Consider the following 24,740-nt stretch of genomic DNA (forward strand, 5'->3'; position numbering starts at 1 on the left):
TTTGGATTCGTCTCGTCTTCAGGTCCAAAAGGAAAGTGTTGGGCAGGAAGGATTCCGCCGAGCTCATCGCCAGGAACCGCCTCGGCGCCGCATCGGGGACCACGCCGCCCGGCAGCTCCGCAAGCTCCCCGGTCCCTCCGGCGTCGCCCTCCTCCTCCTCTTCCTCGCCCTCCTCTCCCGCCGCCGCCCTGACCCTGCCGGGCCTACACAGAGTCTCCGGATCCATCTACAGGAGCGCAAAGAGGTCCAGCACCTCCAACGAGGAGTTCAAGCTGCTGCTGCTGAAGAAGGGCAGCCGCTCCGAGTCGAGCTACCGCATGTCAGCCGCGGAGATCCTCAAAAGTCCCGTCGCTCCCAAACCGGCGGCGGACTCGCCGATGGAGTCGCCGGCACCGACCGGAGACCTCGACTCGCCCCCGCGGCAGCAGCAGAACCAGTCGGGTCCGGATCGTCTCTCCAGCCCTTATCCCGGGGCCAACGCCGAGGGCTTCTCTCCAAAATCCTTCGTCTTGTCTCCCGCCTCCAGGCAGAGCCGCCCCAGAATCCCGCCGCCCGCCAGCAGCAGCCGGTACAGCGCCCGCGGGCGACTCTACCCGGCGCCCATGCAGGCGATCTCCGAGGGCGAGGCGGAGAACTCTGACGGAAGTCCTCACGACGACCACTCGTCACAAAGCTCCACGTAGAGAAAAAGCGACGTCACGAGGTATGAGAACTTGTTAGTTTACAATGAACACAAATGGACCAGAATGAGTTCTAATATATATTTAATAAGTGTTTATAAATAATCATAATTTGACTAATCATGGCTGGTTTTTGTAGATGTTTTCTTTTTTGATTATTCTTTAAAACTATTTTATACACAGTTTGTCTAAAAACTACCCTTGTGATGTGCATTAAGGTGACTTGGATTCATTTGCAGCTGCATTCTGTTGAAAAATCATGATTGATTGATTGATTGATTGATGAGTACGAATGAAACGCAAAATGTGCTTATGTCAGAGTCCTGCACGGGTCAGATTATCAAAACGAATCAGGGAAAGATCCACAGCCTCACGCGGAAAACGCTAATCCTAAATTAATAATTAAACCACTAATAGTTTGGCTAGACGGCGCGTTTGAAGGGATCATTTTGGGCTTTTTCATACATGTGAGGCTCAGATATTATATTTTACAACGTGGCTGTCTGCTTAGCTAGCTAGCTAAGCTAATTCCACCATGATGTAATGCTACAGTTACAGAACATAACAGTTAACTACTGACATTAGTCTACGTTAATGTTAACATTTAACATCTTTCTAACTAGCCGTTTAACTTTCAATTATCCTTTACTTATGCTAATTGAAAATGCTAATACACGTATAATGCATGTGGACTATTCCTGGGAACGTTCTGTTTTGATAATAAAAAAAACGTATAAATTCTCATTAACATTTGTGAATTTGGGTTCACATGTAGCAGAGCTATGTAAATGCTAACAGTGAGCATAAGTACTAGTTATATGAATGATAGTACTAACTATGTGTATGCTAACAATTAGCATTGGTACTAGCTATATGACTGCTAGTACTTAGCATAAGTAATAGTTATCTGAAAGTTAGCAATTAGCATCAGTAACAGCTATGTGTATGCTAACAATTAGCATTGGTACTAGCTAAATGACTGCTACTACTTAGCATAAGTAATAGTTATCTGAACGTTAGCAATTAGCATCAGTAACAGCTATGTGTATGCTAACAATTAGCATTGGTACTAGCTAAATGACTGCTAGTACTTATGCTAAGTAATAGTTATCTGAAAGTAATAATTGTATGAAAACTAGAACTAGCGCTGCGCATCCAGTAGAAGTTGGTTCGTATAAGTTTAGGATCTGGATTCCCAGCTGAAGAATCCAGTTACTTTAAATAGATTAAAAGTATTATTATTATCATTATTCATGATGTTATGCTATTTCAATAGCACATACACCTGCGATTAGACCCTGTCGGGTATCACGCGTTGAGCGCCCCCCCACCGGCCAAAATGTCTCTCCAACATTTCTTGGAAACTTGAGCCCTGCTTCATGGTTTTGAGTTTTCGCACAGAACCAAACCTGGAAATAAAATGAAGAGAAAATCCGACCTGTTGCAGGACTCCGCTTCCATGGTTTAAAAAACACTTTTATTGAGTTAGTTTGCGGCACATTAGCTTCTCCTTCAATCTTACTACAGCACATTAAAGTTCACTCTGCGGTCACATTCAGAGAGCTTTTATCCTGTACAACTAGAAGAAGTGTATTGTATGTGTCAGTGTATGTATTCCGTGAATACCTATGAAATTAGACACGCACAATTCCACAAATCCTTTTCATACTCCCCAAACGACGTGTGGAAAACAACACTGTGACAAACAGCAGTGGAGAAATAAATGTGAAAGCCTCGGTACATTTATTCATAGAGATGCATTTGTATATTCTACTTTTAAAAGCGTTTTGTAAATTAAATCAAAGATAGCACACTATTACAATATTTTAATGAATTCTCATGCAATAAGAGAACTTAAGGCTTAAAGGTGACACAGGAAGCACTAACTCGATAATCTTAGGAGGCGGCCGAATGTTAACAAAGGAGATGAAAAAGTGATCAAAAGGTCTGAGGTGGTGAAACAAGAGCTGCAAAAGAACAAAGAGGTCATGTGTTTGTTTCAATGGTCGTTTCTGGTTTGCTTACTCGGTGTGTTTGTGAATTGTCGAAGGAGGCGAGTGGGAAGTGTTCAGGGGGATCGAATATGCCGTATTTTACTCTCAGGCCGGAAGTGGCGAAGCAGCTCGTGTGTTTGTGTGAGATTTTTTCGGGGGCTTTATGGAGGACGTCGGGAGTTTAATATGGAGCCGGATTATCATCTGTGATGAAACCGGAGCAAGTCCTGGATTTAGAGATGTTTTTATTCCCCATCAAAACACAACATGCGCTGGTTTCTGTGTCCCAACAATCAGATATCAGAGAAGATATTTATTTTTCTAACTAACGCATAAAATCCCTCTCCCTTGTTGGATGAACTCCTTTTAATGCAATGAAATGCTGGTTTTAGTAATAAAGTATTTTATTCAGATAGTTATTTTGTTTATACTTTATGAGAGACACATTTTCAAATCGGACACGTTGCCGTGACGAACAGGAATTGTACGGAAGCTAAAAACGACTACGTCATATTTTTTATTCTTTTTAGATCACAAGTTAATTATATTGTTATCTCAAGAAAACAAACTTTGTACAAATAAAAGATGTTTGATGAGCACAATATCAGCTGACACTAAAAAGTATAATATCAAAATATATATATATATTATTTAAATGGTTAGCAACAGACGGGGTTTTTAAAACACAAAGGTTTTTACAAAGGATACAAATGAAATACATACATGTAAATTAGATTGGACGCTATTTAAAGAAGCATAAACATGTTTATTCAAAATGAATTACCAATTTCTGTAATAGATCTTTGCGTTGCTCGCTTCATATCTTCAAACACGTATTTTGTATTTACCATGTGGTCACTTACAACTATTTCACTTTTCAGATACCATCTTAAAAAGTCGGTCCAACTGTGTCAGCATATCACAGGTTAAAGTCATAAGATTTCACAGGAAGCAACATTTTCTCTGGATGACGAGTTGTTCATCTCGTTTTTTTTCTCCTGATGATAAAAAAAAGTTAACTTGTGATCTCGAAATAACGACGTAAAAGATAAAAAAAAAACTCACTGCACTTCTGCTTCCGTATGAAGCTGCTCATTGACGTTGTTGAGAGTCGACAGTCATCAGCTACACGGGAGGTTCTATTCGCTCTCTATTGGTCCCTCCCATTAGCGGTGACTTCATAAGAGCTGTCGGTACTCAACCACTATGCAGACGATGTTGGACTGTATGTGGCCACGTGGCCGTGAAGGTGCACTGTAAACACGCGCTCCGCTTCGGCCTTCATGCCGCTCCGTACCGACGACGTGGAACAGGCTGCACCAGGCGCCCGGGAGCCTTCATTCCAAACGGTTCTTTTATTGTTTTATTTTTGCACTGATAAAGTGATGTTTGTGAAGATGCATCCGTCTCTTGCTGTACCCGCAGATATTTATAGACCTTTTCTACACACAGTTGTTCTAATAATATCTCCGCACTCGTTTACTACTTTGACCGAAACAACACTCAAGAGGAATGACTTCTGACGGACTTCACATCGGTTCTCTTCCTTTTTGTACAAATTTGTAAATACAATTCTTTTTGGAAATGTCACAAAGGTTCAATTGTTTTCAAAGTTTACATTTCCAACCTTTGTATATTTTTGAGCTGTGGATCACTTGGTCTTGTATTTATTTTTTAGTAAGCATTGTGGAAATCCCAAATTAAATCCTATCGAAGCCGAGCGCTCGCAAATGTGTAAAAGAAGATGAATAAATGTGACTGCCTTGAAAATGACTCTTATTTGAATGGTGTTATTCTTCAGTTTTCATTCTGATTTACATAATACATCTTTATAATAAGCACATGAGGGAAACATGTCATGATTTACTGCAACAGAAGCTATTTGGCTGAAAGTAATTAAATACTTAAAATTGTATATAACATTTTGTGTATATAGAATTGAATGCAATGTTATTGATCAAACTACCCAGAAGTATACAAACTGCGTGTTTTTATTTTATTTTTGACTCTCTTCACATGTAGTGTCTTCAACATGTCGGTCATATGACTAAACTTCTCTTTCAAATGAGTTTGTTCTCACTCTGATCCAGAAGTCTCCTTCAGGAGCTCTTACATCACCAAACTTCACAGCTTCTTTCTTCTCAGGATGCTGAAACTGGTTTGTTCATCATTCAGAGACGAAGTAATACATGATTTATTAATACCAATATGGAGAAAATAGATTGAATTTTGTGATCTACGAGGAAATACAAAGAAATATCATAAACTTTTAATATATGAAAATGAGGCCATACAAGAGGGCCTCATTTGTATAGTTAAACATACATTTTATCCACATTCTGAGTCAGCCGTGGGTTTAAGGGGTTCACTGGAGTGTCCCTCAGATGGAACCACAGGGGGATGCTGGGTAATTTAATGCAAATTGGCTGCAAATTATACTAAGGCCTCTTTGTGTGCCAACTAGAGAAATGGCTCTGATAGGGGAGTGGGATTTTAATTTCTGCTGAAAGGGGGGTACAAGCGTTTAACTTCTCTTAACCCATATAATACCCGCACCTTGCATTTGCAGATTTCCAGATGCACAGATTTCCTTCGGTTTACTTTGGGTATTAGCGCCACAATCTATAAAAACTAGCCTGAGCCACTCAGCCAAGCGGCAACCTCCAGTTTCATGAAAAGGTAAAAGTGTTAAAGCTGCATTCACTCTAGTGACCACCAGGGGGCGACTGCTGTTCCTATGAGAAAATGACTTCTCAAACAAAAATACACATGAAGTTCACTTCCCTTTGGACTGTATCTTTCCTTTTTACTCATGTGACCATAATTTACTAAATGAACATGTGTTGAGGAAGGCTTGAAACTAGAGATTGAGACTATAAACTCGTTTAGATGTTTAGATAGGTAGAGTCATTTTCTCATAGACTCCCATGGGACCAGAGGATTCGCCCCCTGGTGGTCACCACGGAGAATGCAGCTTTATGACACTTGAGCTTTGGCTTCACTTCTCGGCTCAGGAAATTGCCACCTGGTTCAATGCAGAATGCTTTCGTGTATGTATGTGTGTGGAGAAGAATAACGTTCATCCTCAAATTCACATATTCTATTACTTTGAAAAGGGGCGTGGTGGCTTTTCATCAATAAAAATGGGCATGGTGTTGCTTTTTATTATAAAATCAAATCGGAAGTTCATCCCCCAAACCCCACCCCAGCCGTTCTCATGCTGTCTCTAAATGCAAAGAGCATGCAAAGCCCCCGCAGAAGATTCAATTATGTCAGCAGTTGGCCCGGTAATTACAGCCGCGTGCTGTGTCCGATCGTCGCGACGCTCTCGGCCTCGTTTCTACTTCTACTGGCGCATTTTAACAAACAGCGAATCCACACTGTAAACATGCTGTATTGTATTTCCTTATTCACACATAAGACCTGTTGAGATCCAGATGATTTCACACATAAATAAAATATATGAGAGATGCATGACTGATATTCCTGCCTACAGCTTTAACAATGTTCGTTAGAACACATCCAGCTCCAATCTGAGACTGATAGTGGCTGCAGACGGTGTTTGTGGAGGGGTTGTGGGGGGGGGGGGCAAACTAAAGTCCCCACCAGGCCACCAGGGTGCATTGTGAGGCTCATTACGGAGTATTAAGCTGGAAACAATGAGGGGCCCTCGGGGGCCCCGAGGCGGCGCCCCGGGCTGGCCGGGGCCGATAGGGGGACCCAAGGGGATTCTGCTCACCGAGGCCTGTCTCTTCCAGACCCTCATCCAGCTGCCCGACTCCACCCTTCCCTCCGTCACCGGGACCAGGATGGAGAAGAACTAAATGAAAGCTTCTCCAGCATATTACTGTTGTGTTATTATTATATGTGTGTTATTTTACCGACATTGTGTCATTGTTTTACTGTGGGAAACGTATATTTCAAACATATTGTTGGTTGATAACATTTCTGAGCTTGAAATTCTCAAAAGGAATGAAAAACATTTAAGGAAATTCAGAAGAAATCAGCGGGATACAAAAAAACATTAAAAGAAATAATGTTGAAAAAACGATAATAAATAAAGTTATTTGTATCGTCAGAACAAAAGAGCAGAAAAAATCATCCTAAACCGGAAATAATGGAATGACTTGTGTGTGTATTTGTACCTCTTTGTTACCACTGTTTGTGATTATTCGCTGAATATGCCTCAGTGTGCAGAGGAGGGGGAGGAGGGGGGAGAGAGGAGGGGGAGGAGGGGGCGACCCGCGGACGGAGCTGCGCGCGCAGCTTCACCGGAGTCGCTCGCTCGGTCGAGACCGCAACGAGCAGATAAATAAAAAGCCCGATCCGTTCGTTCAAAGTGTTCCGGCTCCCCGCGGCTCGTCGGGGCGGGGGGGGGGAGGCAGCTGCACCGGGGGGCTGCTGACGGTCCGGTCCGCTCGGCGAGTGAGTCAACGTGCACGTTTCTGCCCAAAACCGGGGGTTTGGTGTCAGAATTAAAGCGCAGCGGATGAGACGGTGAGCCGAGGCTTTTCTTCCTCTTCTTCCTCTTCTTCCTCTGATGTCTTCGTTAATCATTTAACGCGGAATCCTCCATTTAGAGGATTTAAAAACGAAGTGAAGCCTTTACACACATTTACTAATGATTCGCGCGGATGGTTCCGTTTTATTATTATTTTTATTTTCATTATTATTATTATTATTATTAATGTGCACCGTTTAACAGGAAGTTCAGAAAAAAACAAAAAGCATGTTTTGATTTAGCACGAGGACGACCCCCCCCCCCTCACGCGCTGCCAGATATTTTGGCGTCTTTAATGGCAGCGTCACGCGCCCCAATGCCCTTCATGTCGCAGCCGTGCGCGTTCACGACGCGCGGGGGGCGGGGGGGTAAGGCGCGGACACGTCGGCTCAGAGTACTTACTACTACTACTACTACTACTACTACTACTGCTGCTTGTATCAGTAGTACTGAATCCGTCTGGGATGTTAAACCACCTCCCGTGAAGCTGGCATGGTGGTGCGTTCAGGGCCCTTTGACACAGCCTGGGCTTATTGCTTTATTGTGACCCATCATCACATGTGCAGGGACAGAGCTGGTGAGAGAAAACACCCCCACCTCCCCCACCCCATGTGGGACTTAGTGATGATCCTACAGTAAGAGCAGGACGACGTCATTGTGTTTATTATTTAATAATGCTCAACACGTGTGTGTTATGCCGTCATATAAATAAATCTGTGTATTTTCAATGTGCTGAAACGTTGTCACCATTCAAACAGGATCCACCGATCGCGAGCCGCATAAAACAGTGACGTGTTGTTCCACAGTGATCACCATGGCAACCGCTCGATCGCTGGATACTCTATTGATCCAGAGGGACACGCAGGCGTCCGTCAGCTGACACGGCATGTAATCGATACTGAGGAGAAAACACGACATCCTCGGCTTGTGCATAAGAAGCGCACGCGGTCGTCGTGACGACACGCGTTGGTTTGAGTTCTGGCGGTTTTGACGTTGAATCTTGTTTGTTTGTTTGTGTTTCTACGTCGTCAGTAACCAGGAAGTGACCATATTTGGAAGGTGGAGGAGTAACTTAGAGACATGGGATACGTCCTTAGTAGAGACCTGTCAATCAGCGCGTGGCCCCGCCCTAAATCTAAATGAACATCATGCTGTGTTGAAGAAGACTTGAAACTAGAGACTGAGACCATAAACTTATGTTTACAATGTTTACTGAGGGAATAAATCAAGTGAGAAATCATTTCCTCATAGACGTCTATGGGAGCAGAGGAGTCGCCCCCTGCTGGTCACTACAGAGAAGTAGAGTCATTTCCTCATAGACGTCTATGGGAGCAGAGGAGTCGCCCCCTGCTGGTCACTACAGAGAAGTAGAGTCATTTCCTCATAGACGTCTATGGGAGCAGAGGAGTCGCCCCCTGCTGGTCACTGCAGAGAAGTAGAGTCATTTCCTCATAAACGTCTATGGGAGCAGAGGAGTCGCCCCCTGCTGGTCACTACAGAGAAGTAGAGTCATTTCCTCATAGACGTCTATGGGAGCAGAGGAGTCGCCCCCTGCTGGTCACTACAGAGAAGTAGAGTCATTTCCTCATAGACGTCTATGGGAGCAGAGGAGTCGCCCCCTGCTGGTCACTACAGAGAAGTAGAGTCATTTCCTCATAGACGTCTATGGGAGCAGAGGAGTCGCCCCCTGCTGGTCACTACGGAGAATGCAGCTTTAACACATGAAGCTTTAGAGCTTCACTCTTGAGAACCGGGTGTTGCCTTCAGAAGTCTGTCCCTATAATATGCGATTTAACGATAAATATGCAAACGAATGCAGAATACGTACGGCTGACGTGTTTAGATCAGTCTGTGTCTCTGTAATGAGATGTAATTATCTATTGAAGCGGCGGGTGTCTGGTTGGGGAGATTGGCGGGGGAGGGGGGGGCGACCTTTAGGTCGTCAGCCGTCCTCTACCCGTCTCTGCTGCTTTGTTCCCTCGTGGTCTGAGCTCCGAATAAACACAGAACGAGGATTCAAAGACAGACGCACTTGTTCTTTGAAGGTATTTGAACTGTTCAAGCAGCCAAAGGTGTCGTTGTTCTCTCCCAGCTGTTCCTGCGGCGTACAAACAGGCGTACCTACATTCCACCAACGAGGGGGGGGGATCATTACAGTAAAGGGGAGGGATTTCATTTGGCTCTTCGCTCAGTTAGCTGTGAATGGTGAACCCTAACCTCCCTCAGACGACGTGGAGCGTTACGTTACACCGGAGACGAGTCGCGCTCTTATCGCTCGTCCTCTCGTCTAATGGAAACGTTCACGCGCCTCAAACGCTGCGTCAGTCTTTACCTAGCGGTCCAATCGCAGTGGAGGAGGGGCGGGACAAATACCGCAGAGACCAACTGTGCGTCCGAAGGCCGCAGAGGACATTATGTAACTAAAAAATAAATAAATGTTATATTAATTTGTTACCCAAAGCAATTTATCCAATAGTTTACACATAGTCGCACCTGGAAACTATCACACATTTTCATTTTAAATTATTATTAATGGAGCTTGTAAAGCACCAAAATGAGGAGGAAATAGTGCCAGTGGACTGGTCTCTGCTGGAGGATCTGGGTCCGTCCACGGTGGACTGGTCTCTTCTGGAGGATCTGGTCTGTCCACGGTGGACTGGTCTCTGCTGGAGGATCTGGGTCCGTCTGCAGTCGACTGGTCTCTGCTGGAGGAGCTGGGTCCGTCCGCGGTGGACTGGTCTCTGCTGAAGGATCTGGGTCCGTCCTCGGTGGACTGGTCTCTGCTGAAGGATCTGGGTCCGTCCTCGGTGGACTGGTCTCTGCTGGAAGATCTGGGTCCGTCCACGGTGGACTGGTCTCTGCTGGAGGATCTGGGTCCGTCCACGGTGGACTGGTCTCTGCTGGAGGATCTGGGTCCGTCCGCGGTGGACTGGTCTCTGCTGGAGGATCTGGGTCCGTCCGCGGTGGACTGGTCTCTGCTGGAGGACCTGGGTCCGTCCACGGTGGACTGGTCTCTGCTGGAGGACCTGGGTCCGTCCACGGTGGACTGGTCTCTGCTGAAGGATCTAGGTCCGTCCGCGGTGGACTGGTCTCTGCTGGAGGATCTGGGTCCGTCCACGGTGGACTGGTCTCTGCTGAAGGATCTAGGTCCGTCCGCGGTGGACTGGTCTCTGCTGGAGGATCTGGGTCCGTCTGCGGTGGACTGGTCTCTGCTGGAGGATCTGGGTCCGTCTGCGGTGGACTGGTCTCTGCTGGAGGATCTGGGTCCGTCCACGGTGGACTGGTCTCTGCTGAAGGATCTAGGTCCGTCCGCGGTGGACTGGTCTCTGCTGGAGGATCTGGGTCCGTCTGCGGTGGACTGGTCTCTGCTGGAGGATCTGGGTCCGTCTGCGGTGGACTGGTCTCTGCTGGAGGATCTGGGTCCGTCCGCGGTGGACTGGTCTCTGCTGGAGGATCTGGGTCCATCCGCGGTGGACTGGTCTCTGCTGGAGGATCTGGGTCCATCCGCGGTGGACTGGTCTCTGCTGGAGGATCTGGGTCCGTCTGCGGTGGACTGGTCTCTGCTGGAGGATCTGGGTCCGTCCGCGGTGGACTGGTCTCTGCTGGAGGATCTGGGTCCATCCGCGGTGGACTGGTCTCTGTCAACCTGGTGGCACCAATGACATCAGTAAGAAGAACTGTGGAAATCTTCTCTCTGATGGTTTACTGATAGAGGTCTATAGCGGATCAGGACTATGCTGAGACTGGTTCACGTAGAGGATCAGGACTAAGCTGAGACTGGTCCTGAACCAGTTAAATGAGTCATGGAATGGAGTGTTTACTGATGACTTCTCTTTGACCTTCCCTCCCCACGCCGAGACAAAGCAGAGAATGTAACTGGGGAAAGAAAAACAAAGATGATGTGGGTCTCTATGTGCTTTGGCTGACTCTCTGTCACATGATTCAAAGTGAGGGGGGGGCATGCTGGGAATCACCTGACCTAAAGGCTCAGAGAGAAGTTCACCAACGCTGCTTTTATTCCATCACAAAAAACAGTTATAGTAAGTTATTTTACCCTGACCGCTGACTTTGTGTCCAATCGGGCCGAACCATCGGAGCCTAGGAGGGGGGGGGAGAAAGACTTCTTTCATACTGTTCGGCGACGCTTAATGTGATGGCCGACCTTGTGACCGCGTTGTCAAGCAGGAAGTGTCTCGTCCCAGACTTCCTGAAAGGCCAGTGAGGCTGTGGCACCAAAACTGGTTTAAAAAATGTCCGGATATGCTAATTTCCTAATCAGCTTCTTGACTCCTTTCCCAACCAATCAGAGTAGATGACATAACACCGTGACCTGCGGGTGCTTCGTTCAGGGAACCAACATAGACGTATATAAAGGCTGGATGTCTCGTCCGTGTTGGCGGCCAACGGAGTCGAACGTCCCCACGTAGGCGGCCATCTTGGTACGGTCAGCTCGCTCACCCGTAACGTTGGTAGTGATACATTTAATTAACCATAACATGCTCAATTTTTAACCAATTTTGAAACTGTTTGGTTTGTTATAAACGTCAGAGATGTAGTTATGACCTTACATACAGAATATGAATAATTACATTATGTTTTAAAAAATAGAATACAGGTACAGGATTTCCCTTTACAAATATATATCAAGAAATGCTGCATGTTGAAATCCCCACCCTGTACAGATATGTATTTATGATACTGCATACTTATAAATAATTATAACAATGGGTTTTCAAACGAAAGGTATATTAAACAGAACATTATTCATAAGTATGCAGTGTCATAATTACATCTCTGACGTTTATAACAAACCAAAACGTTTCAATTGGTTGAAAATGTAGCCAGTTATTATTATTTAAAGTACATGTACAACTAACAACACAATGTTATGGGTGAGCGAGCCCGCCCTCCCAAGATGGCCGCCACGTACGGATGTTCTATACTTCGCCGTAAGACATCTGTCATTTATATACATGTCTATGGAAGCAACACGCTCACCTTTGAGCCCTTAAAGGGCCAGCGCGTTTAATCATGATAGCGTTAGCTTAGGAGTCCTTCCTCGCCGCAGAGGGAGGCGGGGGCTCGTGAGTGTGTAGTGAATTAACTACAAAAGATAAAGTTTGTAAAGTAGTCTTCAAAGACTCCAGACTCCCTTCGCAAACACAGTAATTGGACCTCAGAACAAAGGCCTGCGGCTCCGCTGCTGCATCTGGGTGGGACTTTGGTTCCGATGTAACATTTTCAAACAAACCCATTGATGCAGCAGCTAAATCTCTGTTTTTGTGAATGGAGTCTGGTGTCTTTGTGGAGATCAAAGCCGTTACTATGGAGAAGAACCTCACACACTTCACGTCAGCAATGTCACTTTGAGTAGACAGACAAACTCGGAAGCCTGAAGCGGAAAAGGCACAGAAGCTTCTTGTCCGTGAAATCCATCAGAGCCACGTTACAATGTCCCATCTATGCTCCAGAACCATATGAAACCCGCCTGGGGGGCAGAGCCCTCTGTGGGGCGACCCGACACCACGTGGAGGGGACAAAAAAAAACCAAGTTTCCCACTTTAAATAGAAACTTGGACCGGCACGTGTGCGTCTAACGGCGTGTTTGGCTTCGAGAAGGTACGCCGCACAAAGCCTCTGCTGCTCTGTCCCTCGCCGCTCCCCATCGCCATGAATAATTGACCCCGCTGACATCGGACGCGCGGCGTCTCCCGGCGCCCCCGGGGGGGGACGCTCCGTCGCTGCAGATGGATGGGGGTCGCCAGCAAGAGGCAGGCGGGACGTGTGTTGTGAAGACAATAATTCTAAGTAAAGCAGTGATCGACTATAACGAGGTTACTTCGTTCCTCTCGTCGTCCTCAGGTGATTAAAGACGTTTCTCACCACGTCGCTGCAGGATCGTTCTTCTTCTGCAGAAGCCTTTCATGAGTTCGGTGCCTTATTGATACTTGTATCGGTTCTTTTTGATTACTCAATCAAGCAAATAATCAACTTTTCTTAATTATTCTTGTATGTAAACGAAAAGCCTTTATTGATCAGCGATACCAGAAGTTCTAAAACCTTCAGAAATACAATGTATATGTATGTATGTATTTATATATATATTTATACTGTGTATTTATATATATATTTACGAGCGCTAAACGTTGTGCTTCCTGTGTTTCCAGGGCAGCCTGGGAGAACGATGTTCGCTCGCCAGTAGCACGCGGCGAGCATTCCGACTGACTCCTCAAGCTGAGCGATGGAGGGCGGTGCCGACGCGTCCGTCCCCGCCGAGGTGGGGGGAGGAGAAACCCCACCCGGTAGAGTGGAGGTGGGAGCCGACCCACTCACTCCCGCCGCTTCCTGCGGCGGCAAAGGTCGGCTCAACGGGGAGGCGGAGCCTCCTGCGCCGACGCCGGCGAGTCCCCCTGCCGAGTCTGCGGCGGGCGTGGCGCTCAAAATGGCCGCGGCCGTTTTGCGGCCGCTGTGCCTTGGAGACGGCCCGCTGATGCTGCCCATCCACCTGCAGGTGGCCGGCGCGGCCGCCGCCGGTTCCCAGCTCGGCCCGATGGGGGCGGCGCCGTACCTGATAGCGAGCCAGAGCCCGGTGTCGCTCCCGTTGGTCTTGGACCAGCAGGTCCTCCAGCACATGAGCCCCTCCGTGGTCCCCCAGGCCCCCGGCTGCCCCCAGCTCCAGGGCGGCGTCCTGCGGCCGAACCCGTTCAGCTCGCCCCCGCCGGCCGCGGACCAGAAGTCGGCGGGACAGACGCAGGACGCCAACCTGCTCTCGCTCCTGCAGAATCCGGCTTTCGCCGCCATCCTGGAGGACCTCCTCCCCTCCCAGGCGGGCTCCGCCTACTTCCCGCTCCCTCCCCTCGCGGCCCCCTACGTCTCCCCCCTGGCCCCCTTGGTGCCCCCCGCCACGCTCCTGGTTCCCTACCCCGTCATCATCCCCCTGCCCGTCCCCCTGCCCGTCCCACTGCCCGTCCCCGTCCCGCAGGCCGAGGACTCCAAAGGGAACGTGCCCAAACCCGTTTGCACTGCGAGTAAAAGCACCCAGACGTCGCCGAGCGATTCTCCTCCGCCACCGCGCAGGTGTGTCCCGTCAAACGCCTGTCCCTCGTCCTCTGCGAGCGAGGACGAGGGACAGGCCCTGGACCTGTCTCTCAGAGCGTGCCCGGTCGAACCGAAACAGGAATACCCGAGTCCGCAGCCGGAGGACGTGCTGGACCTGTCGGTGCCGGCCGCCGCGAGGAAGAGGCGCCCGGACGCCGCCGGCCCGTCTTTGTCTCTGGGCGTCCACTGCGAGCAGAGCTTGGACTCCAAACTCCTGGGGGGCCTAGGCTCGCTGGAGTTCAGCCGGCAACACAAGTGGGTGGTGGACAGCGGCGGCACCGGGACCCTGGAGGTAGTCGGCGCCCGGCAAGCGGCCAATGTCATCGTCTCTGTGAAGGACGCCATCCCTGCCGTCTTCTGCGGGAAGATCAAGGGAATCTCGGGGGTCTCCACCAAGAACTTTTCCATCAAGCGGGACAGCGGCCAGGGGGCATCGGCGCCGGCGTCCCCCCACGAGGAACAGCACCACGCCGGCAAGAAGCCCCCCAAGAACCGGGCCGTCAAGCCGAAGAAGGTGGGCTCGCAGGAGATCCACTTCCTCCCCATCAAGAAGCAGAGACTGCCAGCGCCGCTCCCCAGGAAGTGAGGGGGTTCTGAGACACGTCCACGGCAGGACGTCTCTGCGCCCCTAGTTCTGGTTCTCTGGTTCTCTGACCCGGCTGTGGAGGAGGACCTCATCCAAACGTCATAACTGGCCCTCTGAAGACGTTGAGGGACAGTGAAGACGTCTCCTTTACTGGAGACCTCCAGGGAACCTGATGGTGGAGCTGAGTGTCCGTCAACACCGGGGCCCTCCCCTCTCCTCCGATTGGTCCAGCTGCAACGAACGCTCGGCGGCGTCCGGCGTCCATCGGCGGGACGCGCGAGGGGACTCGTGGGAGAAACACCGGGAGCCCCGGCTGCTTTTTAACGACGTCGACTTCGCTCATTAAACGTGAAGACAAAGTGTTTCTAGTCTGTTGGGTGTTTGGTGTCTTTTAGAAGGTGTTTGAGTGCACGTTGTCGTAGTGTAGTTGAGCGTTACAGGGTGATCGGACCGAACACGTCGACCTGCTTCCTTTATTTATACACGTGAGCTTAGATTCCTCACTAATTTATTCGGTGTACAACCGTTATTTATACGATGTGACGTCCGACTGGAGGCACCTGGAGCCATTTTTTACTTTTACATGGAAAAGAAATGTTTTCTTTCTGTAGTTTGTGTGCTTTTTTTATGGATCTGAAGTCCCAGACGACTGTGTGTCTCTTTCTTTGTGTTCTCCAATTGTTTGTGTTTGTGTGGATGGAACTCATTTAAAAATGAGGAGGAAAATAAATAAATGCAATAAAATCCTGCAAAAAAACGATCTGCCCGTCAGGATTTCTTTAGTTTATTTTCATTGATTGTTGATCCATTGGTTATTAGTGTTCCCCTGAGCCCAAGATGAAGTCCTAACAATTAAGAATATTCCATATATATGCAATACGAACATAATGTTGACTTGGAGAAAAAAGATTTGTCCACCTTCAAAATAATTATAAATTAATAACGAAGTATGTCGATGGTGTGAAATTTAATGTGAGGATAAAAATGTACAGACACTCTTAATACACAAAATCATATTTACTTTTGCGGTTATGCTCTCTATTGTTGTGTGTTGAATTTAATAGAAAATAGCCATAAAATCGGTTCCTCTCAGATACAATAAATGTGTGAATAATTCAGTCAGTGAAAACACTTTGTTTCTGGGAGGTTTATAAAAAAGAGGAAATACACAACGTCATTGTTTATGTGGTGCGACATAAAATGGACTCGTGACACTTTGAAGAAGATGCAGGAGATGAATCCACAGCGCTGAGGATCCTCCAGGTCAAAGTCATTTGGCACAAGTCTTAAAAACCCAAAGTGATCCAGGCGGAGGAACCGGAAAATTCTGCTGACTGTCTTTAAAAATGTATTTCTTTTTTTTCTTTCTTTTTTTTTTTTTAAACAAACAGTTTGCTACAAAAGTTTGAACTAACAAAGCCGACGCAGACCTGAGAGCAAGGCAGAGAGTAAAGCTCCTCGCGGGAGGATCCCAACTACGACCTTAATGCGGTTTAAAAAAGACATTTCTTCACATTTCTAACTCGTGTATATGATCTCCTTCTTTAAAATATTAGGTTTCTACAAAATGTACATTCTGTCGCTGATATTCATGGTTAAAACCCATAAAAACTGTACACGTCTGTTGCTAACAGTGATTGTAACGACGAGCCGAGACGCCCCAGAGGGACGTCTCCAACCGTGATGAGGCCATGAGGATGAAGATGAGGATGACCGTGAGGATGAAGATGGCGGCAGGAAACGTGAAGTTGGATCCTGTCGGAATAAAATGTCTCCGGCCGCGGTTACACTCGTCGTGGGGGCGGGGCTTCCTCAAGAGGTAAATCTTTGAGTGACAGGATAAGACGGGAAATCATAGTGTTTGTTTCTTTGTTAGCGTAGCTTCGTTAGCGTAGCGGCAGGGGAATAATTCATGAAATAGTTTAGCAATAAAAAAGCAAATCAATTAGTTGTCATCGTTTAAATTAAAGACTTAAATGTATTTCTCTGACTTCTGCCTCTTGTATGTAAATAGTTCACCACTTTTCACCATTAGAAGAACAAAAAGTTATCGATTAATGAAATTAACCAACGGATGAGTTAAAAAAAAAAGGAAAATAACCGCTGATTTAAGAATTTATGTTATTTACTCAATTGTTGTAGCATTTTTAAAGAGGTTTAATAAACAGACTTTATTGTGAAAAATATCTGAAAATATTTGTCAACTATTTAATTAAAATCTAATTATTTTAATCATTTGTTGATAAAAGAAGGCTGATTAAAGCATCTTGGGGAACATTTGGGGAAGTAACGTGCGACGATATTTTCTGATATTTATAAATATCGAGTATTTAGCTGCTCAGTTGACGATGAAACAATAGTTGTTGTGAAGAGTTTACGGGATTCTGTCCTCGTCCCTGAACTGACGCAGTCTTTTAATGTGAAGAATTAACCGGAAATGAAATGTTTAACCCTCGGAGTCGATCCTACAGGGCGCGTCGTGGCGTCCGATCGGCAGCAGTGAGGAGACGAGTGTAACCGCGCCCCCATCGGTGACATAATAGAAACGGAATGCGCCAATAAAGGAGGGGGGTGAGCGGGTGGGGCGGGGGCTGCTGATGGATCTCGCTTTTCTCAGTAAAACCGACCCGTCGTTGTTCGTCATTCGCCGAGCATGAAAAAAACATTTCAGAAGATGAAACATTCTCCGTCTTTGGGGAATCAGAAGATTTGTGCCGAGCGATGTAAACACTGTGGGGTTTCCCTCCACGCTGGGGGTCCAGGGTTCAATCCCTCGAGGAGACCACATGGAGGGGGACGCCCCCCCCCTCCCCTGGTCGCTCTCACAGTTTGCCGTGTTTCAGGCGCTCTATGTGGTGACACAGCTTGAGGGCGGGGCCCAGCTTCAGACCCATGTACTTCATGATCATGTCGCTCCGCAGCAGCATCAGAGCTTTGCCGTCGATCTCCTGCGGAAACAAACGACATCAAAAGATGACAAACTCGTGGTTCGCTGGAGAGGCAGCGAGGACCGCGGGAACGCTCGCCATCTATCATCGGCCATCACGTGACATGTTCACACCTCCAGGGACGTCGCGCGCTTCAACTCACGTGTTTCCTGAACAGCTCGGCGTGCGGCGCTAACGTCGCGGGGTCGGCGTCCCTCACGAACTGCATCACCTCCTCGATGGACCAGGAGGCGGGGCTTCTGCCGGGCGGCTCGGTGCTGGGCGGCTCGGGGCCCGTGGTGGAGCTGGCTGCTGCCGGGGGAAAGCACAACGCAACGCGCTGAGCGCCGGGCAGGGCAGCGAGGGGGAGGGGGGGGGGGGGGGACAACACGCCTGAAGACTCTCGCCGTACCTTCGACTCGTCGGAGCGGCCTCTTGGCGGCGAGCTCGGCCTTGTCGGCGGAGAGACGGCGAGCAGCCTCGCCGCTGGCGTGGCGGTAGTGGGCGCCCGGCGTGTGGGGGCGGTACTCCGAGGAGCCGCGCACCGCCGGGGGCCGAGGGGTGGCGGGGTTGGAGGCCGAGCACATGTAGCGCTGCTCCTTCGTGAGGCCGTTCTCTTTGTGGGGGAGGGTCTCCGCTGGGGAGACAAACGCTGAGCGTCAGAACACAACCCGGTAACAGGAAGTGACGCCATATGCAACCTGTCAATCAACGTGTAGCCCCGCCCTAAAGCATCATCACCACCACCACACGTTCATGAATAGAATGTTGAGAGGAAGCAGTTTGGCTGATTGTACCTTCTGAGGGATGCGCCTCAGGACGCAGGTGTTTCGGCGACAGGGGGGCGGCGTACGGCGGCGAGACCCCGAGGAGGCTCCGCTTGCCCCCCCGAGCCAGAGACGGAGCGTCCAGCGCCTCCTCTTTCACTGAAACGCACAAAGGAACGAGGGCGGTCAGCTAGGCTCTCGCCGCCCCCCAACATTTCCCCTGTGAGATGAGACGTCACCTGACTTGGTCCCGTCGTAGGCGGCGTGGTGGCTGAACGGCTGGCTGCTGAACAGGTTGTCGCACTGCAGGTGGCGACACATCGTCTCCAGGAAGCGCAGCACGAAGGAGGGGCTGGAGGCCGCCGGCAGCTTGACCACGCGGACGCCGCCGTCGGTTCTCACTGTGTGTGTGTGGAGGGGGGTCACATGTGTTTGAATGAAGCCATTATTCTAAAAAGGTAAGATGCTTCCACGAGGAGAGTAGGATTCTACCTCTGACCACCTCCCCCCCCCCTGCGTGGGTCTGCAGGGCGCCGAGCAGGACCTTGGGCTGGTACGCACAGTCTATGCAGCACTGCACCACCTGCTGCAGCACGGCGTTCACCGGGCCCGGCCCGAAGTGGTCCGGGAGATGCTGCATCTGCTTCCTGTCCAGGTGGGGGCCGCAGTTCCCCTGCTTGTTGACGTACACACACACTGGGAGAAGACAGGAAGCGCACGGCGATGAGACACTGCTCGTTGTCTTGTGTTAATTCACAGCCGATGGCGGGAGGGAGCGGCGTTTACCCGTCGACACAACGCCGCTCGGGCTGCCGGCGCTCTCCGCGGGAACATGCATGCTCGGCAGCGGCCCCGGGTTTTGGAGGATCTTGGACTTCCTCTGAAAAAAACAAAACACATGTTGGTTTGCACTGCGGGGACGAGGCGGTGGGGGACGAGGAGGTGGGGGGGGCGGGGTCTCACCTTGCTCCCGGGCTTCGGCCCCCTCTTCTTGTGCACCCGGGGAACCAGCAGCGGGCTCTCGGGCGCCGTTCCGTTCTGCGCGGCGGCGGCGGCGGCCTCCGCCACGGCTTTGAGCAGAGCGAGCGTCTCGCTCTTGGGCCGCCGACCTCTGACCCCTTTCCTGACGGGCAGAGCGGGCAGGGGGGTGGGGAGCCGGTAGGGGGACTGCATGGAGCGCCTGCTCGGCTTGGAGGGGGACGCCAGGAAGGTCGGCGCCGCTTTTGGAAGAGTCACTGTCGGCGTGGGAGGAGTCGGGGTTAAAAAAAAAAAGACGAGAAGCTCCGGTAGAAAAACTTATTCTACACCTAAAAGTAGTACTGACGGAGATCGTCCGTAAAGGTGTGAAAAGAGTCGCAGCTTTACGGGACAATAGTCAATAAATATGTCATCATGACATCATTCATGTTTATAGTCTCTGATGTCACAATGAGAACAACCAATCAGTGTTCAGATTAACAGGAGGGGAGCTAGCAACATTAGCAGCCCTGCTAACAGCGTTCAGGCTATATATATTATATTATATTATTATATGAAATGTTATTTAGATACGTTCAAACATAATCATGTAAAATATAATGTTGAATAAATGCAGTGGTTTGAAGATGTTTTTCACAATGATGCTAAATAGATTTTTGAGATCTCATTTTAAGAATTTTTTGTTTTGTTTCTTATTTCTTCTCACCGCTGTTGCCCGGCGACTGGAGGCTGTGCTTGGTGAGCGAGCACCAGCCCACGGGGAAGATGTCCCGCGAGTCGTACTTGCACCAGTAGTCGAAGGCGCCGCGCCACCCGTCGAACATGACGAAGACCTCGTCGCCCTTCACCTCCCCGATGGTGGCGGGGCAGATGAGGTACGGGTTCTTCTTGTCCACGGCCTCCAGCTTCATGCCCGACCTGAAGTTGTTCTGCGGGGGCCTCGGAGGCTCCTGAAGATGAAATCAATGCGAATTAATCAACGAACGCGGCGTTTGTGCGTTTTGTTTTTGAAGCGGCACAAACCTTTTTGAAGGCGATCGCCGGAGCCATCTCGGCGCCGTTTAAGGTCCTCAGCAGAAACATCGGCCACGAGGAGGCGTTCATGCGGAACCCTGACGGGGGGAGGAGGGGGGGGGGGGGGGGTCGGAATACAGGAAACATAAGTGAGAGCAACTCATTCAGAGTGTGAAAACCCAGACTTATAAACGGGCCGTGTGACTCCGTGTTTGTGGTCGTTATACTCAAGCCCCGCCCCCCTCCCACCCCCCATGTTCAAACAGACAGCAGGACAGCTAGTAACGTTAGCAGATCTGCTAACGCTCGGATAAACTACAACGTGTTCCGTCCCTGTTCGGACAATTAAATGATGTTATCATGATGTGTTCAATGTCATCTCGTAAAATGCAGAGTTGGTGAGAAACTTGAATAATCACAGTTGTTTGAAGGAGATTAAAGATGATGAATTATGAGCCGTTTAACTTCCTCTTTGTTGCTTATGTTTCATAACTTCAGATCTCTTGACATTATTGGCGATGTGCTGACGGGTGTCTCACCCAGCGGCGGCTGCAGCATGTCGCCGTTCTTCTCACAGCTGCCGATGGGCTGGATGTCCGAGGAGTCCACGAGCCTCCAGAAGTCGTTGCTGTTGTCGCTGCCGTCCAGGCGGAGGCGCAGGCGGACCCCCGTCAGGCCCATCACCGTGGCGATACAGACGGAGGTAGAATTGCGCGGGTCGTGGGCCTCGAGCTTCATTCCCACCTTGAAGTCGTTGGAGGGCGGGACTCGGGCCTGAGGACGGATGTGAGGGACACTGAGCGCCGATCGAACCGCACAATAAATCAATACTTATTAGATAGAAGCGATTAGAAATACCTGACGAAAGCAGCCGGCTGGAGCGGGTGAGGAAGACGTCTCTTTCAGATATTCTTCCCAGCTGAAAGCGTCTAAATAATAATCAGAAAGGCAAAATTTGAAATTACTCCTAAAATTCAAACTACTAAATTATTCTACTATTTTCTTTACTTTTCCCTTTTTATAGAAACCTAATTTTCAGAGGTGCTGAGGTCCGAACAATAAATCGTATCAGAAACTAAAATGACAGAACGAAAAGTCTCAATATGAACTTTTTTATTTTTTGGATTTAACTTGGAAATGAAATAAAATCCATCAAAGACTTGAGCAGAATGTCACAACGTCAGCACCTGTAACCTGAAAGAGGTCAATTGTGGAGAGCCTCATTCTGACCTCTGACCTCGTGGTATGAGGAGTAAACCAAAGCGCTTTAATAGAACACAGTAATATAACGTGTGTAATGACCGCTGCTAACATCACTTTACGCGGCTCGTCTTGTGCTTTCTGAGGAAAAGTAGAAACGACACATGGAGGCAAACACCATCACAAGGTATAAAATAATAAGTTTCACCTTTAGCTGTCGCAGGAGTCGCACCGGTTAGTGGAACCATTCTTCCTGGTTTCTCTTTTTTGCCGTCTTTCTGATCTACAAAGATTTAAAACACATACATATATATATATATGTATTTATACACATTTAATGCATACATGCATAAAAAAAAGTTTGCCTTCATAAATCTTAACAATGAAAGAAAAGTAGAACTTCAAATGCTTTTATTGAACTCCCCCTTCCCAATAATAATGAGCTTTTATGGTCATTAACAGCCTTTTATCGGGCAAAATGGAACGTGGTCGCTTACCTTTTAGCGGCGTTTTTCCCATGGTGACTGACGACCAATGGCGACGCTTCTGCGATGGCGACCGATGGCGGCGCCTCTATGGGGGCTGTTAAGACGCAACCGATGGCTGGTTGTTTTCTAAAAAACAAATATAAAAGGTGAAAATATGAAAAATAAAATGCAGCGCTCTCATACAGGTTAATGCGGCTTGGCCAGAAAAGACCTTTGTTCTGTAAAATAATAATAAGGTCAGGAAGCTTTCAAAGCTCCAACTGTTACATTCTGGTTCTTGTTCTTTTACTTGCACTCATTGTACAAAACTATAACATTATACAGAACCCAATACAGACAATCAGCTCCACAGCATTGACAACATAAAATACACCTCAAAGTGCTTTAAACAAGAAATAAATCAATTACATCAAATATCGGTTCATATTGGAATAAAAATAAGTTGATAACGTTAAAAACAACATTCTCTTTTACACCAACAAATGTGAAGTGGATTGAAAATGCGACACGATATTAATGTTTTAAAGAGAAACGTTGATACCACGTAGTTATACTGTGTTTTCTTCAAACCGGTGTACAGCTGTGGTCATGTCATCATCGACAGACAAACAAACAAACAAACAAACAAACAAAGCACATCTGCTCCTCGTGTATAAACATGCTGACATTTTCAAAATAAAAACTAACTAACTTAATAACTTCTAAGGACTAAATGTGGTTTTCCAGGCCTGGACTTTACCACAGAGACAGGAAGTGAGTCACAGGTTTATTCTGTTCTGGTTCAACAACACTTCATTTAAATCATTGTAGGAAAAGTACAAGGAAATACTGATATGTAACCTGCGATGAAGCGTCCGCTAACTTTAAAGAGAGTTTCATCCAGCAATTATCAATCAATAATTGAGTATTTTAACCTTTGGTTAAAGCACATTCTCAATATACTTTTGTACTGACTGAGTAAAAAGACAAAGGACTTTTCTTTACTTGTATCGCAGTATTTCTACCGTGAAACTGGGTAATAAGTATATAGAAGCAGTCGTGACGTCACATCTCTGGGTAAAAGAAATGAGGAAAAGCAGGAAATGTGTGACCTCAAAAGTCAAATGACCGACCGCAACACTGAAGGGAACCGCGGAGATGTGACGTGACGTGACGTCATTAACGTTACCGTCAAATGAGAGACTGTTATAATGACGCCAACTAACTAATTAACATACCGTCGACACGTAAGGATCGCGTTGTTACCTCGCGTTACACTATCTGACATTGTAACTTAAATAAGATGATGCCTTTTAGCTCACGTTAAACCCGGTTTGTTCACCTCACCAGCATGCAAATGGCAACTGGGCAAAACACCGAGAAAGGCACAAGAACGCTACTGTACTTTGTAATCAAACTGTACTCCGTGTAACAAAAACACAAAAGAACAGGTATTATATAAGTACAAACTGCGCATTTTCTTTCGGATGTGTACCAGCAGCGTTGTAGGGTTCCAGGTGATAGCCTGGGCCCAATGTTGACAACTGGGACTGCTCGGTTCGCTAGCTACCGGGGCCGGCTAATAACTAGGTTTGGCTAACCTTAGCGTTAACCCTCTAACAGCAGTTATCCTCCATATTACCAGGCACAATTACATGTAGTGCGATCCGCGTAGCTTCAGCTCACAAACTCTCCCCAAACTCTTCATCGTTTAGGTTCGAAGAACGAAAAAAAAACAACTTACGCGCTCCGTCTGTTTCTTTTTTGTTTTTGTTTTTTCGAGCGAAGATCCACACACTTCTTTTCTACGCGTCAGCTGCCATCTTTTTCCACCAACGTAGTGTACGCTTACGCGCATTTGGGCCAAAGATGGTATATTTGCATGACGAGCAGTGACGTAAGCGAAACTGCGACATCGCGCTCAGCGTCCGTAGCGGTAGGCCAATCACGTGTCGCGATACTCACGCTTACAGCCAACCGCGAAAAGGTTGATTCGTTTCTAACCAATCAGCGTCCGCTCCACTCGGCCCGTTGTTTACGCTTCCGGAAAATATTAGGAGTTAGTCATCTTCTGTTTTTTATTCTTTGAAATTTCTTTATGATTACTGCTGCTAAAAAGTGATACGACACACGTTAAGAACATTCCTTCTAAAAATGAATACAATTAAATTAGAAACACATTCTACAGTCAATAATAATAGTAAATAAATATGAGTATCAGTGTAGCGCTGGTCTTCAGCAGCCCGTTGAGATATGTATTTGTTATGGTGAGGTGTTTGATCAATAATTGTGCCAATGAAATTATTGACTCCTGCATGTGATGCAGGAGTCAATAATTTCCAAACTGTTTGAAGAAATCTTGCGTTTAAATTAATTTACCAACTCAGACAATGACATTTTTTTGGTGGATTTTTGCCACCCATTAGAATAGTTTTATGACTGTTTATTTATCTTATTGGGAGGATGAATATTGTTTTTCGAATTTCCAAAGGAAGAGTAAGAAAATTGGTTTACAATACAATATTGTT

General features: G+C 47.7%; 3 protein-coding genes across 6 annotated transcripts in view; 2 read left to right on the top strand and 1 right to left on the bottom strand.

Moving 5' to 3' along the window:
* nhsa (Nance-Horan syndrome a (congenital cataracts and dental anomalies)) overlaps positions 1 to 4,447 on the top strand; it is a 30,173-nt gene extending 25,726 nt beyond the window's left edge. For all 3 annotated transcript variants that reach the window (XM_078108732.1, XM_078108731.1, XM_040184627.2), the window contains one exon: positions 23 to 4,447. In XM_078108732.1, coding sequence (XP_077964858.1) covers positions 23 to 683 — 661 coding nt within the window. In that variant the 3' untranslated portion in view covers positions 684 to 4,447. The remainder of the gene's footprint in view (positions 1 to 22) is intronic.
* A 2,422-nt stretch (positions 4,448 to 6,869) lies between these two features.
* On the top strand, positions 6,870 to 15,616 carry rai2 (retinoic acid induced 2). Its single transcript, XM_040184371.2, has 2 exons — positions 6,870 to 7,171; positions 13,343 to 15,616. Exon 2 carries the CDS (start codon positions 13,417 to 13,419, stop codon positions 14,857 to 14,859), a length of 1,443 nt encoding a protein of 480 aa, XP_040040305.2. The 5' UTR covers positions 6,870 to 7,171; positions 13,343 to 13,416; the 3' UTR covers positions 14,860 to 15,616.
* A 195-nt stretch (positions 15,617 to 15,811) lies between these two features.
* Positions 15,812 to 24,152, bottom strand: LOC120823907 (sex comb on midleg-like protein 2). 2 transcript variants are annotated; one of them, XM_078108737.1, is made up of 15 exons: positions 23,957 to 24,152; positions 22,243 to 22,359; positions 21,954 to 22,028; positions 21,404 to 21,474; positions 21,085 to 21,319; positions 20,555 to 20,643; positions 20,238 to 20,481; positions 19,517 to 19,788; positions 19,340 to 19,433; positions 19,046 to 19,249; positions 18,793 to 18,954; positions 18,584 to 18,712; positions 18,199 to 18,423; positions 17,950 to 18,095; positions 15,812 to 17,807 (listed from the first exon to the last, which is right to left on the bottom strand). In XM_078108737.1, the coding sequence occupies exons 2-15, from the start codon at positions 22,262 to 22,264 to the stop codon at positions 17,682 to 17,684; spliced, it is 2,094 nt and encodes a 697-aa protein (XP_077964863.1). In that variant the 5' UTR covers positions 22,265 to 22,359; positions 23,957 to 24,152; the 3' UTR covers positions 15,812 to 17,681. The 2 variants fall into 2 exon arrangements, with proteins under 2 accessions (XP_077964863.1, XP_040040306.2); XM_040184372.2 differs by having other exon boundaries at positions 17,950 to 18,098.
* Between the last annotated feature and the right edge of the window lie 588 nt (positions 24,153 to 24,740).

The sequence above is a fragment of the Gasterosteus aculeatus genome, chromosome 8 (genome assembly GCF_964276395.1).
Source record: "Gasterosteus aculeatus chromosome 8, fGasAcu3.hap1.1, whole genome shotgun sequence".
Classification (NCBI taxonomy): domain Eukaryota; kingdom Metazoa; phylum Chordata; class Actinopteri; order Perciformes; family Gasterosteidae; genus Gasterosteus; species Gasterosteus aculeatus.

What these genes read in the sequence shown, in the direction of transcription:
- rai2 (XM_040184371.2), top strand. Translation starts at nt 13,417, where the DNA reads ATGGAGGGCGGTGCCGACGCGTCCGTCCCCGCCGAGGTGGGGGGAGGA.
- LOC120823907 (XM_040184372.2), bottom strand. Translation starts at nt 22,264, where the DNA reads ATGGGAAAAACGCCGCTAAAAG. An exon ending in GGGAAAAACGCCGCTAAAAG is followed by an intron (nt 22,029 to 22,242) that starts GTAAGCGACCAC and finishes AAATCTTTGTAG; the next exon opens with ATCAGAAAGACGGCAAAAAA. An exon ending in CCGAGCTGTTCAGGAAACAC is followed by an intron (nt 17,808 to 17,949) that starts GTGAGTTGAAGC and finishes TTGTTTCCGCAG; the next exon opens with GAGATCGACGGCAAAGCTCT.